This window comes from Mya arenaria, chromosome 3 (assembly GCF_026914265.1).
Source record: "Mya arenaria isolate MELC-2E11 chromosome 3, ASM2691426v1".
In the NCBI taxonomy this organism is placed as follows: domain Eukaryota; kingdom Metazoa; phylum Mollusca; class Bivalvia; order Myida; family Myidae; genus Mya; species Mya arenaria.
The window spans coordinates 36,044,881-36,066,640 of NC_069124.1; the positions used below are offsets into that span (position 1 = coordinate 36,044,881).

Consider the following 21,760-nt stretch of genomic DNA (forward strand, 5'->3'; position numbering starts at 1 on the left):
ATTTGAATAAGAAGGACAAGCATGTTAAACTGTTTAGTATGTTTACCCTATTAATGGCTAGGTATTGAAACAATTTACCAACATGGTTACTCAGTATGAATTAGAGGAAATTTTATCTCATCAAACTATACAGAGATGAAAAAGATAACCTTTGTTGTAATGCTTTTGTTGTAATGGTGAAAAACTTATTAAAGTACAATAAGGGTTTCATTATTGAATATGAATAAGGGTAACAAGTCTGATATTTACATTTATGGAATAAAACAAGAATACATGAAAAGAGCAGCACTTAATGGTTAAATTGTTCATTATCAATTTAATATCAACAACACTAAATAGTCGGACACTATAATATAGGTGTGGTTATGAATTGAAACAATGGCACTCAAACCTGATCAGGAATAAATGATAAGTAACATGAGTATTGAAGCCATAGACTAAACAACATATATAAATAAAATAGCGTAGCTGATGAGTGATAATAGTTATACAGTAAATGTTATAGAAGTTACAAAATTTAATGGAATTTACTTTCGTAGATGACAATGTAAACAGGTGGTATGAAACTTTGAATTTTCATGAATATGGAGACAATACTTTTTAAAAACTTCATACATAAAAATCATGAAACAAACAACACATGAAAAGCTATAATACAGTATATTTGTAGAAATATTCATGTTTAAAAGTCAAACCCAGGCCTGCATTTCCTTTTTAGTTTCTTGAAACTCCTTTTTCTCAACAAAAAAATACTGTAAAAATAAGGAGCCTCAAGTCTAAAATCAGGACTAGGCCTGAAGCCCTGAACATAATCAATATTTAGTAAAAGTTCAACCAAGTTGTCAAACTAAGACCTGGAATATTCCAACAACTATGGAAGTACAATAAAACAGTTCATAAATAACAGTGCAATCATTTCCTTTTGAATAAACATTACATTTTTTCAAACTATAAATAAAGCAGTTCAGTATGGTTACCTTTCTTAATATATATATATATATATATATATATATATATATATATATATATATATATATATATATATATATATATATATATATATATATATATATATATATATATATACATGTTCATAAACATGTTCTATTTAGTAAATTTGTAAACTTATTTTCACTTTCAAATTATTCATGTGTATATCAAACAGATCACATTTATTGTAATGATGGGAAACACATTTGCAAACAGAGAAATTCATGTTTACTATTGATTAGAAATAAAAACCACTACTGATCACTATCAATTTATGTGTATATATATATATATATATATATATATATGTATATATATATATATATATATATTGAAACAATGATACAAAAGACGATCAGCACTAAATTGTTAAAAACAGCAGAATTTCTGAGCGGGCACCGTCCAAAAACCACAGTTTGCAAAACTATCACAAATATCGCAGGAGACGTCAACGGAATATTTGGAATACTAATAAAGTTTTGACACTATATCTAAGTTCTTACTGGGTGAAATAGTTACCAACCCCAGTTGTTGTTAACAACAAGTTTTCACAACGTAACTAGGCATAAACTAGGCTTTACTTGAATCCACCTCCAATACATTATTTGTGTGTCACTGCTGATTTTGGTTGAAATAAACCCAGGTTTCTTTATTCATGTAATTTATTGTTTGTGTTTTTCACTGATGTAAACTTCTGACTGAAAAATAAAACCAAACAATACTGGGCGGGGGTTTAATTTGCACACTTTATGTAGGTTAAAGAAAATGTATAAATTGAAATGTTTCATAAAGTTTATTAGCTTTCAGTTGATACTGGTTCCAGAAGACTTTCATGTTTATTTTTTATGTCGAGAGAAGTGTGGTGCTGAGCGTTCAAGAACCGGCCCAATCCAAATATTTGATGATACACAACATATTCATATTTATATGAACGTGAACTTGTGTTTCTCTTGTTGAGTTTCTTTTTATTTTCGCCTTTGGTCCATTTTGACTGCCTGCTTTGTCTTGGCAGTTTCCAATCCATTGTGTAGACCGTTATTACACACTTACTGTATCGTTCCTCATGATCATGATGTCACAACCGCACACTCATCAAGCACTTTACAGAAATGCAAGATAACAAGGAGACAAAAATGCTTTGCAGGCAGACAAAATAGGATAATTCATGCTGTTGACATTTGGAATTAAACATATTCTAAATGATGGTTGGGAAACCATCGATTAATCATAAATATTGGCTAACAATTGTTTGTGCAACCTGTCAGTGATATGATAAACATACATATATACAGACCTATTTCCGAGTCGGACTGTCATAATTCGCTTGGTTTACTGAATCCGAGGCTTACTCGTACACACTATTTCCTCTTCCCTCTGCTTACACATAAAGAAACCAAACAAAACATAATACGTGTAAATGGCTTAAGCAGTAATGTCATTCTTGGTCGAATTAGCGATTACCAAAGCGAAAACCTAAGTACATAAAAGCTGTGATAAGGCTTTTCCTATTAGATAATAGACATTTTGACTTGAAACACGATGGCAGCTCGGATGTTAGAAAATAACACCATGCTATAAATGTTACGCGACATAACAGGAGACAGGATTCTGTAAGAGAGACAATATCATCCATGACAGTTTTGAATGATGTTTTATTTACCTTTGCTACATAACCATGAATGAAAGCTTTGTCAACTCAATAATCAAACCTTTGTATACAACTTTTAAAGATTACCCAAAAGCAAGAAGCCCTGCGATCATTGTTACTGAGTATATCTATATGACCATATAGTGTTTGTTAATTAATATTAATGTTCTTCGGAAATAGAAACAAAACAATTTGATTCACTTAGTTAAATCCAATTATTCCAAAGGAATGGAAATAAATTGTTGCACTGTGAACGAAGAACATCATTAGTTTTTTTATATTGTAACGTACGGTCTGAAATTATCTGCAGACGACTGAAATGCAAATTTAGTCTTTAAAGACAATGCAATTATCTTTGATGAATGTGAAGCGATATTTTAAATGGAGGAAAATCTATAAAGAAAATGCATTGCCAAGTAGAGGACAGCGTCATCTTACCAGGAACTAAATGCTCTGCTTCAATTTTAAGGGAATATTTGTCATGCACTATGTTTTTAACTTGTTTTTACTATTCGTTTTAGTAACAGATGGCCTAGTATGAAGATCAATCATTTAACAATAATAAGTATTGCAAAATACCTAATGAACAGGACATTGCTCCTCTGATGTACGCAAACAAACACACCATTTCCCGATACGCCTATTCACAATACTACACCAGTATTTGTTTTGATGAGCTCATTGCTCAACCTAATTATTATATTTGTAGGAATATCAACTTCTTAATTGAATATGAATTGAAATGAAATGATTGAAATCGGCCACCATACCCCTACGTTAGCTTTAAAAAATGAGATGGTGCTACGACTAGAATCACAATGGCATCACGGATTGTAGGACAATGCCCTTCTAACATCGGTACGTGATAAGTGTGTAGCAAAATAATACTTTTTTTGTTTAGCTATAAATATTCTTCATGCCCTTACCTTTTGTTCCAACTTAAACTATTGCATATAACAGGAACGTATGTGCACAGTAGAATGGGATCGCAAGTCAGGAACGTATGTGCACAGTAGAATGGGATCGCAAGTCAGGAACGTATGTGCACAGTACAATGGGATCGCAAGTCAGGAACGTATGTGCACAGTACAATGGGATCGCAAGTCAGGAAGTGAATGTATGAAAAACAAAACGACTCGTAATACAATTTCTTACTGTTCAATTTTTTATTGATAAAAAAGTGGGCACTAGCAAGCTTCCCCATATATCACATGTTAAGTGCTACTGTGTAAAAGGATGTAATGATTGTAATATTGTCGAGAATATCATATGCCTTGACACATTATGTCATCTCCATTTTGATAAATGTCGTTTAGCACAAATATATTTTGTGATAAGTTGACAATTTCTGTGTCGTTCGATTAAGATGACACCCATTGTTTAATATGTAATTGTCATGTATGTAATTATAACATAGTTTCAGATGTTAAAAGGGAAATTAATGGGAATCTGAAATTATAAAAACACACACCACAAATCGTGCTTTATGTGATTCAAAACAGACCGTCACGTGTAATGGTTGACTTTTCAAAGAACAATTCCCGAGAACCACGTATAAAACAATGATGCGGGAAAAGCTTTCTCATATTATAATGCACTTAACAATTCTTCAATTATAGGTGCTTTTACGCAGATTACAAAATGGCAGACTTTAATAACAAAAAAACCCAGCTGGTACAGCCTATATATTAGCTTAATGTAGAAAAAATATGAGTAACAAGAAAGAACGAATAATTCGTTTTACATTTAACTCTGCTTTTGTTATTCAGCCGATGATTTAACACTTCGGTATTTCCCTGTGTAAAACACGAAGATAGTTGTCTGGAAATAACGTCATAACCTAATAGGTTTCCAAAGACCATCTGAGTGGTAAAATACGAAAACAGTGTTACTATTTATGATTTTCTTCGAAATAATTACTGAACTCATTAATCAATCAGTAATGTAATCAGCGAAACGCACCACCTTCCTAAATCCGTTGAAAATACAAACGACCCCGAATAAAACTGACAAAAAAGGTTATGTAGTAGGTAGACAAAAGCTGTTCGTTAACTCTATATTGTTATGGAAACGAAACATGGAAACGACGGTCAACTCCATATTTCAATTCCATAATAACAATACAATACTGAGAAATACTGCATTTCAATAGCACGTATGAAGCAAACCAGCCATTATATGATTGCTAAAATACCAGATAAAATGGATACTCAATTTTGGCTGAAGAAAAAAGTGAATTATTTGCAAACATAAAGAAAAACGTTTCCGAGGTTAAAACAGAAATAAATGTATGTATATCCAAAATACATTCTTGGCATGGGAAATTATTGTTAAAACAATAGTATTTTTGTAACACATCATTGTTATTCTGTATTAATTGGTGATCATCGCAGAAAACATCAGAGCCATTTTGCATTATATATATGAAACCATATTTTAATGGTTAAGTTTAATACTTACATGAAAAGCTCTAGTATGTGCCAACGTTCACACAGTAAATACTTGGAAAATAATGCTGGTGCTTTCAAAAGTTTTATGTATAATGTATATTTTAATAGTAACTAATATAGTGCTTACATTTGAAAAATAACTTTGTAAAGAATGACGATCTCACAATCAGGATAGTAACATGTCATATAATGAACAGATAGCATAGCCAATAAGATATATTAAATACAAAGAATGTCACTGGAAACACGTATCTGCACCAAACGTCGATGTTGCTTACGGCATTACCGGTGTCTGGATTTCCCCGACCACGTAAATGTGACCTATACTTAAGATTTCCTGTAAGACATTTCAGAAACAGTCTCCCGAATGAATTCTGTCGTTTTCTTCTGTTCTTGCGGCAAGAATCGACCGATCGCAGCTTGAATGAAGTCCTTGGAAGTGCTTTCTCCAATTCTGGGGTCCTCTTTCCGTAAATGTACTCCTAACAGATAGAAATTTATATTTTGATATATAATGAATTATTTCCGGGTTCAAACTTCATACCCTCGGAACGATGTCAAAGAAAAACATGAATGTGGGCCTTAATAGTGCCATATTTTCTGTTTCAAATAGCACCTTTTGCAAAATTCTGAACTCGATTGACAAAAGATAGCCGTCTTTCTTCATACCAAGGTCAATTGGATTTACTCTAACAATACTTTCTGCCTAATTCTAAAAGTGAGTAACAAGCATTTACCTTTTGAGAATAAAGACAAACGCTCTCATTTGGGCCAGGTGGATCTACATTTTCGATTTCCTCGTCTGAAGAATCAGCCCCTCCCTCTAGGGGCAGCACCTTGGTGAAGTAATTCACAGCCGCGTATTCTATCATAGCTGCCATCTCGTAAACCACACAAACGTTAAGATACGTGTCCAGAGCAGTGGCGTATGAGACACGAGAAAGTCCCTCACGGACCGTCATACCGATACCTGCGGTAGCAAGGATTGTGGTCACTCCTGAAAAACAACACTAAAGTATATAAAGAGACAACATTTGTATAAGAGTTAGAATGACACTTACTCTGGCAAAGTATGGAGGAAGCTAGTAGTATGCACACTAGTTCAAAACACCATTAAAAGAGACAAAGTGTTTAGACGCCTTTTCTACGTGGATTCGGGTAAAAGTTATGCTTGTAGACCTTTATACGGATACCGATGGAAGCCAGATGTGAGCCACTTTAGTAAGCAAAATAATATGCAATACACATGCATGTTGTATGTTTAAGACGCTCCGTTTACAATGCTTCGACAGATGGTAAAGATTGCGGACCGTTATACCAATACGAGCAGAATTGAGAGTACTGGTGACTCTGGCGAAGAATTAACTTAAGACTAATGTTCTATTGAAGTTATTTTTCTTTGTGTTGCATGAAGTTCCAATTGTAATATTAGTGCTCACAGGCCACCATTTTCATTACATATATACAATGTTGATGTAAGCTCCTATGTAACAATAACGCTCAAAATGTAACTGCATTTAGGACGCGTAAATCGTTTTTCCATTTTTATGGCACATGGATACGTAGAGTTTATCAAACATAACCATAGAACACATAAATCATAATAATTGGACTCTCGGAATATGACAGGAATATTTGTTTCCAATTACTCAAAGAAAATAAATATTGATCACACATTTATCATTGGGCTTGTGTTTGGGGAATTTCTTGGAAGTCAAAGGCGGGGAAGGTGAAGTAAATTTGAATGGCTTTAGTAAATGATTAGGGCGACGTCATGACCTGACACGAAGGCTGAAGGCTAGAAATAATAAAATCTAGACAATTAATGAGTAAATAAGTGAGTATGATGATTCCATATAATACACTTTGCCAATGAGCAACTTTCACTTCGTCCCATGCACATGCCATTATTGTTGAAATAGTTCTCAAATATCTCATTAATAGTACTTACTACTTACCAAGAAGAACTCTTGCTGGCGCGGCATCCCTGTTGATCCAGAAGGATACCCAAGAAAGACACGTGATCATTGAGCAGGGGAGATAAGTCTGGAGGATGAAGAACCCGATATGGCGTTCAAAGTAAATATACACCTTCAGTATGGAAAACTCACCTGGAAAAGCACAGCAAGAATGATAAATTATGAAAACATTTTACGTTGCATAAAGCTTATTTATATACCAAAATGGGCTACTATGTGCGTTCTTTAAATGGGCACGCAAAACAAATCGAATAAGGGTCATGAGGAAAGTGATGTTAGGGTCATTATAGAAAGTTTATAATGTTAGAGAACCTTTGTCATCATCTATACACTGACTCCCATATCAGAAAGATAACTAGAAGGCGGAGCCTAATTGTACAATAACTAGCGTGCAAATAAAGAGACATGCACTTTATATAAACCTATTTTGTGGGTTGATTGTACATAACTTTAGGAACAATTACATTTATTTAGCAAACAATTGGATTTAATATTACTGTCTAATGTTGTTTTCAAATTGAATAGAATTTACGGTTTTATGAGTTTAGTGTTTGGCACTTAATACAATACGAGCAGTGCATGTGTTTGTTGTGTCTATAAATGGGCTTTATGGTTGCCAAAATGTGTTCTATTTAGTTCTGAGTAGGTTTGATAAGAACTTAACACAGATTTGTTGGGCTCTTAATGGACTATATGTTTGCCATAATCTGACCTCTTAGGCACTGTATATGCTCACATAGAGATACACAACATTTTAATTAAAAATGTGACCTTTCTGGCACTGTAAAGGTTAATTAGACTTTGCTGATCTGATGTTTGTTGGGCTCAAAGTGGGCCTACTTGTAGCTACAATGGAGTTTGTTCGGAATTAGGTTTGGTGTGGAATACACCTTCTGCGGTTTGTTTGACGCTCGATGATGTTTATTCTGGCAACATTGTGAAATTAAATGGGAACAGAATTGGCTTTGATATAAAATACATGTTTGTTTTTATGCTTAATGGTCTAGCATATAGCAAAATATGTTTAATTGTGTGTATTTGACACAGCTTGGAATTAAAAATCTTTGATCAATTCAAAATACAATATACACTATTAATAACTTATTCACTTCGTATTGAACTACACTTTTCAAAGTGAAATATTCACAGCGCACTAATTTAAAAGGTCTCTTTGAAGCAACACTTATTTGCGACCGCTTTTGGGAAACGTGTTTTTGGATTAGACCTATATCACTCGAGGAGGAGGAGGAGAGAGAGAGAGAGAGAGAATTTTACCTGGAAATGACCTTGACCTTGACATTGAAAATGTCAGATGGTAACTTCAACAAGAAGCATAGTATGAAACAATACATATCATGCTTTCAACTATGTTATTGTCTAAAACGTAGAACAATTTGCCATAAAACACTTACACCTATCTATTTAGCAATCTTGAGAACACTTTTTTGCACGCTTTACTGTTGTGAAACCTTAGCGTTTGAAAACATCTAAAGTCTTTGCTCCTAAGTTTTGTTTTAAATGACGCAACCATCTTACTTTAATTTTGACACGAAATTTACGTAAATAAAATCAAAAAGAAACAAGAAAGCCTGTGACTCTGCAGCCTTGACAAGTCAAATATTCATATCATAATTAAAAAGATATGTCAACGATATCATCTTCAACGGTCGGACCAGGAATATGCACTATTCCTTTGAGCGGATTGAGATATATCATATTAAATTAACAGTCCTTAATACTGCAACACATTTAAAAAACAACGTACATTTAACTCATACATGCAGCAAGGTAGTCTCGCATTTGTATACAGGTACGAATGAACCCATGTACGAATGTGCCCCCTTCGTATTCTGACCAGATTACGACAGCGTCCTTACCAAATGGTGTGTGATCGGTCATGTTGCTGGATGTGACGGTAATGAGATCGAACTGTGCGAGTCTAATGTCGTTAACAACGTCAACAGATGTTCGATTCGTGCCAGCATATTTCCACCGGTACAGGATATCGTCTTCAGTGTAACCATCTATAAACACGTACACTGTTATATACAAACTAGTTAGTCGAAAAGTATATCACACGGATGCCTTCCAAAAGAAATCATGATAGTGAACAAACAAAATTATATATTTGTGTCCGGAAAACATTTTCATAAATTCCCATTTCTTCTGCGAATCCTTTGAGCGTGGGTGAATCGGTTATATTTAAGGTCATTTATACAACATTTTAAAACTGTGATAATTGAAACATACAGCTACCGATGACAAGCGGGCAGGAGGGTTTGTCCATCGGATATAAGTTTAACTTCATTGCACAGGCAGCTTTTACTGTCAGTCTGAAATAGAATTGAGAAATGAGACAATAATGTTGGTAGTAGGTAAAATTAGCATTAGCACGAACAAAACGAAGAGTTCTTGGGAACTAAGAGTACACCGGGATAATCCAATGTTTCGGTGCTATGCAACGGGCTACATTAAAGAAAAAGAGCTAAAGTATCGCAATCGAACCTTCTTAGATATCATGCCGTTTCTCTTCACATCTTTTCTTAGGTTTATACAGCAAAGGCCAAGACAGAAACAAAGAAGGAAAGCGTAACTTCATGAATTGATCTTGGTAGCAATAGAGTGATTTACAAATGTACATTCAATTTCAAAATAATCAAATGAGTCACCTCCTTGAAAGGTAGACTCTGCCATCGTTCCGTATACGGACAAAGAGGTTAGGTCGAGGAATGTTGTGTTGATGCGATTTTTGCCCGTTCATGAAGAACGTATTTGGTTTCCAGATATTGGACAAGAACAGGTTATTTAAGGTGACTTCTGTGATGTTTCGAATGTCAAACCTTAGGCGTTCGTCCGTCCATCTTTGTCGGAAATAACACTGGAAGGAGTAGTCCTGAAAGATGTGTATCTTTAGTATAAGTATCCGCTTCAAACAATTTGCTATATATCACAATACCAGAAAGACGATAGTTATTTTAAAATTTGATACTAGCTATAAAAAGGTAGCAATTATGTTATCAAATAGCTTCTTGTTCTTTCAAACTACAAACAGTTGGAATGTTTCTCATACAATGAAGATCATGGCTCGGCTGCATTCCCCAAAACATAATGGAAATGCTGCGCCGCCGAAGCGCTATATGTACATTGCTACATACGAATATCATATTAGAAAGTTCGACTGAAGCAACTCGCCTTGTATACCGTTGATTAAAACAAAAGTCTGAATCAGAATATCTCCATAAAAGGACGCATAGACCACCTGATAATCATCGGGCAGTGGAATATAGTTCATTTAATCAATCAATCTGTCTACGAAGATAAACAGTAATCTCCGGAATCGTGTTTGTCTCTCCAAGACGAAGGCGTAATAAAACACTTACCACAGAAATAAAACCTTTAAAGAGACATTGTGAAAGGTCATTCGCTAGATTGACAAATGTAGCTGAGATTGAAGCACTTAAGTACAATAAACGTATGCTAAACGTATTCAAGAAAACAAATATGTGTTAAACTTGAATTCAAGTTTTTACATGCAGTATTTGGAATGAAGTTTGAACTATATTTCAACTAAAACAAAAAGTTTATATTGCCATAACAATATTGCTGCCAAACCATAACATGCACATAAAGCAAATACAGACCATGTCACTCTCTGAGATCTGACCGATACTTCGTATGAGCATATCTGTCTCAATGACTAACGGCGGACCTGGAAAATAAAGTAAAAATAATAGTTACGTTTATGTCAGAAATGAACTGATGCACCTAAGACCTAGTATGTACGGATCGCGCATTGATTTTCATTTGACATCTCCTTTCATGGATCAAAATTTAGAGCAAGAATCCAAGGCGAGAACATCCGACTTCAGTAATCCATTAATCCATAACGATCAAGGAGGATGAGAAAACGACATGGCTTAAACGTCCTCCGTTAAGTCAACTCAATCTCTGAGCCTGCATTAACTAAACCACTTATAGTTTTGAAGTAAACTAGTTGCTCTAGAAACAGTTGATCGAATCGAAAAAAGGCATAACTGATAACATAAATGTATGTGTATACGAATGAATGGTTGTTTGCAAGTTTTTACTTACTTTCAACCCAATAAAATTCTTATTCAATTTTCTTTGGAAAACTAAGATATCGATGTAAAGATTTGAACGTGTTTCCATGTATAGTTTCATCCCATTCATTATGTAACATGTTTCTAAGAATAAATGTCACCTTTAATGTATTAGTAGTTGATATATTATTCGTAAAGAGTCGAAGTTGAATGCAAAACGCAAAGACGAGAAAATCTGGAAAACCAGGAGGTCGTCGGCAGTAATATCATTTGTGTTAATGAAGAAAAATAGAAAAGTTGTAGGCTTTATTATCGTTTGTGGCGTCAATTGAATAGGACAATGCATTGACTAAATTACTTATTATTTTGAAGTCGGTGTTGAATAATCAGGTGTTCAATTCGAAACATTTCGAAATGAATAGAAACATCAACATTATCTGTTTGTTTGTTTAAGCTGATCACCCAAAGCTTTGAACTTTTTCGAAAGTATGTATCATAAACTAAGCATCGAATATTCTGCTTTTATCAAATTATACCAATTTGATATATCTTTCATTAAATTGAAGATGTTCATTAAATGTAGACATGGGTTAGTTGATAAGTACGGGTTGTACCGAGGTACATTTTCTTCTGTTGTCATGCATTTATAAGCGGATAATCATATGTCTTCTATGAAAGCAAATCGTGTAAATATGGTAGGTCAGAGAATGATTTGATTGGCACAAAGATGTCTGCAATAGTTAATCCATTTGTCCTTTGTAATAAAGATGAGTGGAAAAAAGATGCCCTGTTGAGCATCATGGTGACACTTGAATCTCACAGACTGAGCACAATGCCACCTAGCGCCACCTGGCGGCAGAGGTGGGAGTTTTTTGCTTATATATTTATATAAATGACCATAACTTTTAATCTAGGTAACATTTTTACATTCTGTTTGCAGCATATATGTCTTGTTACATAATAGCATACAATGGAAACACTTCTGCAGCGCCCCCTGGTGTCATGTGGCACCACATAGCGCCACCTGGCGGCAGAGGTGGGATTTTTTGCTTATATATTTACATAAATGACCATAACTTTTGATCTAGGTAACATTTTTACATTCTGTTTGCAGCATATATGTCTTGTTACATAATAGCATAAAATGGAAACACTTCTGCAGCGGCCCCTGGTGTCATGTGGCACCACATAGCGCCACTTGGCGGCAGAGGTGGGATTTTTGCTTATATATTTACATAAATGACCATAACTTTTGATATAGGTAACCTTTTTACATTCTGTTTGCAGCATATATGTCTTGTTACATCAAAGCATAACACATAGAAACACTTGTGCCGGGTCACATGGTATCTAAGTGGTGCAGAAGTGGCAGAAGTGCTTAATAATAAAGTTCGATCTACCGTAGTTGAAATATGTTTATTCAGTTTTCAGACGATAATATATGTGCATTTGTGCAAACAACTAGGTTATTTGTTGCATGTGCTCACTGCTACTAATTATATATTATTCTAGTAGAATCATTAATGGCAGGTATCACCATCTAGTGGCATAGTTGACTCATCTTACATATATGCAAGTGAGTTACCTCCAATACATAGTCATGCTTAATTGTCTTGATATATATAAATTTCACTGTTTCAGTCACAAGCGACAATTTAAGTCCCCTATATTGGGATCAAGTGTTCTTAATAATGCCACTAATTGTCTATGGAGAATGCAAATGTTAATTAGAACACGACATGGTTATGTCATCTTATAACGAAAATATCCACAACATTGCCTCCACCAGATGTGTTTGCATTGGTATGTCAATTGCTTTTTGTTCGGTCACAAGCAATCATTTATCTCCCTTAATTATGTCAATTGTCTATGCATAATCCATGCACATGCATGAACACAGCGTGGTACATGACAACTTAGCACGGAAACATCCACAACGGCCTGTGGTGCACACTTTCTTGCAGCCACATTTGATGAGCTCGCGACATCCCTTTGATGCTTCTGGTTGCGGGGTCCAATATGGCTCCCATCCATCGTTTGTTTTCGTCCAACCCCACGCTGCCGGATCTGGTAGTTTCATTTGTGATCTGATCGATTGCCCCCACACATGGCCACCTTGATAAGTAGCTCTTTTGGCATGCTCAGTGAGAGCTGCTTTCGTTGGAGGTAGACTGTCGTACTTGAATCTGCCTTTTCTTGTGAAGAGATCTTTCCTAACTTCATTGACGTCTTTGAGTTGGCTGGTTCGGTCGTAGACAAGAATGACAAATCTCTCTATCAGAGAAGTAGCTTCTGTACTAATGACATCAGTGCCGCTGCACAAGTCTACAAATGCTTCTGTTATCTCTGGGTACACACGCCAAACGGCCCACATGGTTTTCTTTCCTTTCCCAGCGAATGCGGACACCGTATCACATCCCGTGAATGCGTGAAACATCGGCAACGATGCAGCTTTCGGTGAGCCTAGTGCACACGCAATTTCATGGGCTGGTAGATAACAAAATCCCTTGCCTGTGCCAAAGGCCACCCATAACTCTTCGACACCAATTCGCTCTACATATGCAATCGCTAGAACGAGGATGTCAGTGTCTACGGTCCTGATAAGGCACTTTTTACTGCCTTTGTTTGCAGCATCACTGGCATGAAGAATGACTCTCGTGTCCGCCTCTTCATGATTGCATGGACTAATGTAGGCACAGTCTGCATTTGGTTGTGAGCAGAGTACGTCTACTCCATCAGTGGCATACACCTCGTGTTCTGTTTGTTGTCTGTTTATAACAGCGTGTGTCAAAAAGTGAAACAGCTCTACTTTGTTTTCTGCCACACAGAGATACTTCATCCAGTTCGTCGGAATTTTAGATGTTCCCAAAACTCTCCGTCTGATCCCTGTTCCTCTCTTCTTCCTTGTTGATTCCTTCAGACTGTCAGATATGTATGCATCCCAAACCACATCCACGCGTTGTGCATTCTGTAAATGTCTGTCAATGTATGGCAAAAATATGGCAGAGGCATATTCGTTGAAGGTTACTGCTGTTCTTGGAGCAAGTAAATGCACTACTGCGGCACCATCCAAGATTATACAGTCCACTGTAGGTCCATCAGTCTTAGGAGTAATCAGGCTTTGCAGGCATGGAATCAAATCTGACTTGTTGCTTGCACGCAGCTTCCCATGATCTGAGAGACTTGGTGCGTAGGGATGATTCTCATACATGAAGAAGTCGTCTTGGTTAACTGCTCGTGTTTGGCAGGATACATACAGCTGCGACATAAGTTCGCGATCAACTTCTAGGTCAGCTACTTGCAGCTGTGAACGAGATGGATTTTTTTTCTGTGGTCTGCTGAAGAGTGGCAATTGCTGTTTCGCTATGGGGTCTGAGATGGGTTTTTCTGCCTTCACTAGCCTCTGCTCTACATAGGCATCGTACGCTTTCACGCCTATTTGTTCTATGTTCCTGACCGTCTTAACTACGGACTCACTGACTATGTCCTTTGTGTCCAGGACTAGAAGATCAGCACTTTCTTCAAGAAAGGGATTCCCCATGTCTTCAATAGTTGACACTAGAGACATTACCTGCTTGGCAAATGCAGTTTGTACTGCTGGAGTCTGCTCAAGGTGACCGGTGGCATCATCTTGAGCAGTGAACGCGGTCTCAAATTCAATTGTTATTCTTGCTAGCTCAGGTCCTGCAACCATCCAACGTCTGAACGCACTCGGATTTTCTGTGAGGCCTACTGCACCCCCAGATCCCTTCACCATCGCATTGTTCTGCTCATGACCTTGATCAATTGCCATTCCAGATGATACACGAGCAGTTTTGTGAATCACAAAGTTACCATTCTGGAATTCAGTGTGTAAGTCTGGATGAACCTGTGAAAGCGTGTTCAAGTCTCGAATGTGAACAGGTAGCCATCGGGCATAGTTGGTTTGATCCAGTGCAAAGAACCACGGAGTCAGCTTGTTCAGGGTCTCTACGTAGAGGCAAAAATTGCCATCGCGTTCAGCTCTAACGAACATCAATACCATGAGTTGCAGTTTCAGAGTTAGCCACCAATATTGAAAGTGAGGGCATGCCACAACCCGTTGCTTCTCCCAGTCGCCAATTTCAACTTTTGGATCTTCTTCAGGAAGTGAATCGATGTACGCCTGGTACGCCTTGTGCTTGAGGATGGCAAGGCTAGCAGCTGTGACTTGATGGGCATGTCTCGTCTTTGTGACATGAGCTACTTTAATAAATGAGTCTGCAGTGCCGGGCGTTGTTACATCTGCTTGAACAAGGGCTGATGTCCAACCGCTGTCTTGCAGCCAAGTACCAAGTGCAGCCATTTCAATATGTAGCCCACCAAACATAATGAGATATTTGTCTTCACCGTGTGTAACTGGCCAGGACATCTGAATCTGCTTTGCCAAGGAATACAGGGGTTGGTCTACAGCCATGACTGCGATCTGACCCGGATTGACATAATGTGTTGCATTTCTGATCACATCCATCCCATGCTTGACCATGGCAACTGTGTGCGCACTCTCATAAAAGAGTGGCAACAAGGAACCCAAGGTGACTGGATGTGGTTCTTGGGACTGTCGGGAAGCATGATACGCAGCCCATGACACGTATTCACCTTTTTCAAGTTTGGTCTTGTCTACTAGACGTCTCACTTGGACAAGCCATTCTTGTTCTTCAAGCATTGCCTCTTGAACGGAAGTTTCAGCTGGCGTAACAGGACCAACAATTGCTACTGGAATACACATTGTTTTTGTGCGTAGTATTGCTGGTGGGACATCTGCATAGGCGTCTGGGAGTGGCACAACCTTTCGCTTGTCATCGTGTGGTGATGCAGGATGGAGCAAGGTTATACCTCTGTCAGTTCCAGGTACAGCCTCTGTCGGAAACTGGAAGAGTGATATGCTTGTTCCGTGGAAGGAATCGTGTGCGGTAGCTGATGTTGGGTTGTGATCACAGTTATCAAGGGCACCTACTGTGAACAGTCCTAGCTTCATATTGACAGGACAAACGACGCCTTCTGCTTCAAACCTATCACATGTTCCATTTGCCAGATCAGTGATAACCTGCAAAACACGGTCATAGCACACGCTCATGCCAAGCTGAAACATCATGCCAACCAGTCTCTTCTTGCGTGTTGCAGCATGTAGTTTTAGGCCAATATATAGAGGCAGCGGTGTTTCACGATCCGCTTTATGTCTGACCTGTCCAGAGGTAGATGCATGCCTGGAATGTTTTACAGCATTGAAAAGGAACATCTGTGATATGGTTAGGGCTGCTTGTAGGTCTGAGCCTTCCTTTGCGGACTGATCCTTTATGCTCAGTCCCTGAAGAACCATGTCAACTAATGCCTTCAAAGACTTGGGTATGACATGTTCTTGACACTGTGGGGGAAATGACCCATTGAATAAGGACACATTGTCGAACATGTCTAATCGCACTATTTCAGCCACCTTTGCAATATGGATTGCATCCAGATCATAGTCTCTATGGCGATTCGCTTCCTGTACAAGATTTGCTACATCAGAGTTAAACATGAAAATTACACCTTGACCCTGACCACATTTACTCGTATGTGCTGAGAGATCTGGTATTTGTGACAAGATTTTGTCCTTCAATCGTGTTGCATGCACACTGTCCTTAACACCCAGTTCCTCCATTCTGTTATTGTACAACTGGACCAGGTTAGCTAACCTGAACGAAGGTCGCTCTTCATCACACCTAGCCTCGTCAATGTATGCAAGCAGTTCAGCAAACACAATGCCATGGATGTTACCATCGGAGTTACTCTCATGTGATTGTTCCAAAAACTGTGCATGTTGTTTGTACAGAGACGTCAAACAGTTTGCATGGTATTCTGCTTCAGTAGCTACCATGTCGCCACCAGCTAATTTGGTTAACAATGTAGAGTCGCAAAGATCAGTCGCACATTTTCGCACTTTTCTGTCCAAAGCAAAGGTTGAAGCCACACGCTTGTATCTATCTGAAGACGAAATACTCTTGTCACAGAAAAAGCATAATTTGTCTGAAAAAACGCTGAAACTTGCAGATGGATTGCTTGCTGATCTAGTGATTTTAACATCACTTAGTCCGGAATCATTTCCTGACGTACTGCTCTTCACCTTGCGCTTCAATACCCGCTGTAACTTAGTCCTGTTGTACTGAACCCTGCAGGATTTATGCCAGGAAGCTTCGTGCCGTTTTAATGTCTCAACATCCATATTCACCAGGTCTATGGTAATTGGTAAGACCTCAGCATTGCGAAACTCCTTCAAATAGTCCACCAATGTTGTGTAACCTTTTCCAGAATCACTTGCTTTGGATTTTGCTGGACATTCCAAATGTTCCGAAGTGTTTGATTGGCAAAATATGCATAGATGCCATTTAATAGACACGTTTGTATCGTCTCTGCTGTCCACCTCAGCCATGGCTAATGAAAGTACTACACGTGTTCCGCTAAATTGTCCAATATAGCCGTGATAGATTTCTTCACTGGCCCATCTCTATCCAACGCCTTGTGCGAGCTTCATAGTAGACACAAACCTACAACATCAATTATAAGATAAATAAGAACTCAATTAGGAAGTGGCACAGATAGTCCAGTGGCTTAGGTCCCAAAATCACAATGTTTGTGCATTTATGTTAGTATATAAGCGAAAAATCCCACATCTGCCACCAGGTGGCGCTATGTGGTGCCACATGACACCAGGGGGCGCTGCAATGTTTCCATGTTATGCTATTATGTAACAAGACATATATGCTGCAAACAGAATGTAAAAATGTTACCTATATCAAAAGTTATGGTCATTTATGTAAATATATAAGCAAAAAATCCCACCTCTGCCGCCAGGTGGCGCTATGTGGTGCCACATGACACCAGGGGGCGCTGCAGAAGTGTTTCCATTGTATGCTATTATGTAACAAGACATATATGCTGCAAACAGAATGTAAAAATGTTACCTAGATTAAAAGTTATGGTCATTTATATAAATATATATGCAAAAAACTCCCACCTCTGCCGCCAGGTGGCGCTAGGTGGCGCCACCTGGCACCAGGTGGCGCTGTCGAAGTGGTTCTACAGCAGAAAAAGTCTGTAATGGTCATATGTATATGTGTGCAAAATTTCATGCTTGTTTCCAAAAGTGCACAAACATTTTGCTAAGCCACTGGACTACTAGGGCTAGGTCGCTAACTTCACGCCGCTAGGCCGCTAGGCCGCTAACTTCACGCTGCTAGGCCGCTAGGCCGCTAACTTCACGTACATAAAACAGTCACTGATCGCTGATCAATATAACGAAGATGGATGAACAAAGGATATGGGTTATTGTCCTACGTGAAAGTTCACATACTTAATATTTTTACTGCAGATATTTGAATGTAAGGGTAGGAGTTTTGTCTCCAGTGGCCGTGTTTATAAAGCATATAAAACAGCTTAACTTTTAAGACCATTTTTAAGAAAAAAAATCTTTATAATACGCTTAAATTAGATATTAATTGTTCTAACTTACTAATCATCAGATTAACCATGCCTGTTTGCAATGAATATGTCACTGTTTTCCCTCTTTAAGATTTGTTTTATTTTCTGGTAAATATGGGCCCTGGTGATGCTAAGAGAAACATTATTTAGTTTATGTATCCAAACATCCTCTATCAGTTTGCTTATTCTAAATGACATTTATTCTATAAAGTTGAATTTATGCTTAGCTTAAGGTTCATGCTTCATATGTCAAGAAATAAAAAAGCATACTTGCCTTAATTCAATCACATGGAAATAAATCAAGGGCTCGGTAACGTAAGACTTAAGTACACGATGTGACTTTGCAAGTTTAAAATTGCCAGCAATAAATATTCTATGGTTTATAATAATAATTTATATAAGTCGTTAAATGCAGCTTTACTTGGCTATTTTCAATTTTTAGAAACTGTTGTTGTTGTTTCGGGATCGCAAACCTATCAATCATATAATGCTGGCCTTCGTAAGCTATGGCACAGATACTATGAAGACGGTTGAAAGGCAGAGCGAAGTCGAAGAATGGGGCTATCCGAAGATAATCACATGTAATTCTAAATAATACTTAATACTTTCTCAATATCTCTGATAATATCTTAAACCATCGACCAACGCAGTATTTAAGCAGAATGTACATGTACAAGCACAATCTAAAGAACGGACTTATACTTATTTTTCAAAATAGTATAATACTTTATGTTGAGCGTTCTTATATAATATAGATTAAATATACGCATACGATAACACCGTTTGGAGTGTGGTTTTGTTTAAAGTTTGGTGGAATTAATTCCTCTGCAAATATACGTAATGGTAATTATAATTTCACTACTAATTTTTACTTGCCAAATACATCGAGAATCTGGCCCGATGAGCATACTGGAATTTTACATGACAACTGAATGACTTTCCAACAAATAAATTAAAATTAAACCCGATGCAAATCTTGGCTCAATTAGTTTCAATACAATTCAAGCACATGAATATTGATGAGAAGAAAAAACACGTTATCGTAATGGATTTGGGGACCAAAATCTTCTGTTATTATGCTTGGCGTAAAGAGATTACAGGGGAACTTGTTTAATGAGATTTTCTATCTTGTCTCTCTTTAAACATCCCATTTTGCCTTAAAACAATATCAATATGGTCGTAAAACACGATATTCACCGGAAATTGTAGAACCACATTTTTTTTTGTGTGCCGTGAACTAAATTTAAAATATACATTTACTCTATTGTTGGCTATAAGGCCATTGCGGGCGTAGTGAAAAAGAAATTAAATTCGACATAAACCAACTAGATTTAGACACAATGAATTTCAAGTACATGGGTATTGACGCCAATCACATAATCGTTATAGGTATTGGGTCCAAAATCTCCGTTTATTATATTATTGGGACAAAACTATTTTTTCATAACCGGTTGAAAGTGATAACATGGATATCTGGAGGTTTTCAGGTCATTTTATCTCAATAAAATTTAGCTCAATCTGGTATGACTTAAAAATTCTCATTTTTCCTTAAACTAAGCAAATGATATATGGTTTCAAAGAAAACTGTTATACATTTAAAAAAAAACACATCGGTGTTGTGATTTTTAAAAAAAAAAGGCTTATATATTCAGCTACATAACTTTATTCAGTTGTCTACTTTCATACCGTCGACTTGTTCGAGCATCATACACGTTCGATTTGAAGTAAAGTAATCACATAACAATGTTTTTGAAATAATGGGTAAAAAGTACAAACCAAGAGTTTTTATCTGTATCTGAAAACAATATACAAGACATCCCAATTTCACAACGGTACTTCAAATTATTTTGTTCAAAACGATATCACAAATTTAATTTCGCCATTTTTCTCAAGATCTCTACTTGATTGTGTTGGTCAAGCCTTTATCCACAACACATGAAAGTGCAGTAATTCAAAAGTTAATTCACTTAAATAAGTACATCTCATTCGGTTGTGTCTTCTTTCTCGACAAACAACAACAGCGAATGCAACAGCGAATGAAAGTATGCTTAAGCTTCAATTCTTGTTACTAGAATTAGGTTGTAGATCCTCTTTCCTATTTCATTGCCTAAAAAACGTGCTTTCGGGGCCTATATGTAATACAAGAAATGTTCTTCAAAGATGCACTCTTACTCCCAAATATGATGAACCATAATTAAAACAAATGTTTTTAATATATTAAAAAGGATGAATAAATGTCGAAAACATAATGGGGTGTAAGAGTGCATCTTTAAAGTAAATTATAGAGATAAAGAGATCGATTTGACAATTATTATAGACATGGTAACTTAAACACATGGAAGGGTTCGAAAACCATCACATAAAAGACGTATGCCATATATGCTTTTGTTGGCCACTTAGGTCCTTATTATCCTGTTCGTGTCAAAATTATACTAGGTGTTGGTGAGTAGTTTATTCAAGGAATATGGGCACTCACAATGCTGGTTGGCGGGTATGGATAAAGCTCAACTACCTCTGTTATTACAAAGTTTCATTAGTTTGACTACATACCCCCTAGTCCTGGTCTGATCTCCTTGCGATAGTTGGTGAGCAGTTTGTCCAGGACCTCTGAAGTGTTCTCCGCATATGTCGGCCACTGGCCACTCACAGGGCTGGTTATTATTATGCAAATTATTTCATGCAGTTTTTTATTAAAATATTGATAACTTATTATGCCATAAATTGTTATATGTTATCCAGAAAGCAATATCTTTAAACTTTTTTTCTAGATAAACTATAATATAAAGAAAACCTTGCCGAATTTTGATGATGTATGCTTATATAAGTGAAACAACTTTCTTCTCGATAAAACGTGTTTGTGCTTTTTCTCAACGCTTTCACAATACTATATTATATTGACAATGACAATTGCAGTGACAAACATGTACCCGATGCAATATACCCAAATAAACAATATCAATAAACTTCACTACATAACAAACATGACTTATTCGCAAAGAAAATTTGCATTTTTAACAATAAACAATTGCTTCAAGTTTTCAAATGTATAAACGGATGTATTTTTCTGTATAGTTCGTGATTTTGAATAGTAGTAGTAGTAGTAGTCGTAGTAGTAGTAGTAGTAGTAGTAGTAGAAGTAGTAGTAGTTAGTGGTAG

The 21,760-nt window shown here is 36.8% G+C and overlaps 1 protein-coding gene across 1 annotated transcript; it reads right to left on the minus strand.

Moving 5' to 3' along the window:
• Positions 1-5,270: 5,270 nt before the first annotated feature.
• On the minus strand, positions 5,271-21,390 carry LOC128228953 (gamma-aminobutyric acid receptor alpha-like). The gene is made up of 9 exons (XM_052940537.1): positions 21,362-21,390; positions 21,155-21,255; positions 10,709-10,776; positions 9,737-9,960; positions 9,318-9,400; positions 8,945-9,091; positions 7,047-7,199; positions 5,826-6,085; positions 5,271-5,570 (listed from the first exon to the last, which is right to left on the minus strand). The coding sequence occupies exons 3-9, from the start codon at positions 10,748-10,750 to the stop codon at positions 5,271-5,273; spliced, it is 1,209 nt and encodes a 402-aa protein (XP_052796497.1). The 5' UTR covers positions 10,751-10,776; positions 21,155-21,255; positions 21,362-21,390.
• Between the last annotated feature and the right edge of the window lie 370 nt (positions 21,391-21,760).

Excerpts from the sequence above, each read along its gene's own strand:
- LOC128228953 (XM_052940537.1), bottom strand. The coding sequence starts at position 10,750 with ATGCTCATACGAAGTATCGGTCAGATCTCAGAGAGTGACATG. Across the intron at positions 9,092-9,317 it reads CCCGCTTGTCATCGGTAGCT|ATGGTTACACTGAAGACGAT; the intron begins GTATGTTTCAAT and ends ACGTGTTTATAG. Across the intron at positions 5,571-5,825 it reads TTTGTCTTTATTCTCAAAAG|GAGTACATTTACGGAAAGAG; the intron begins GTAAATGCTTGT and ends TCTATCTGTTAG.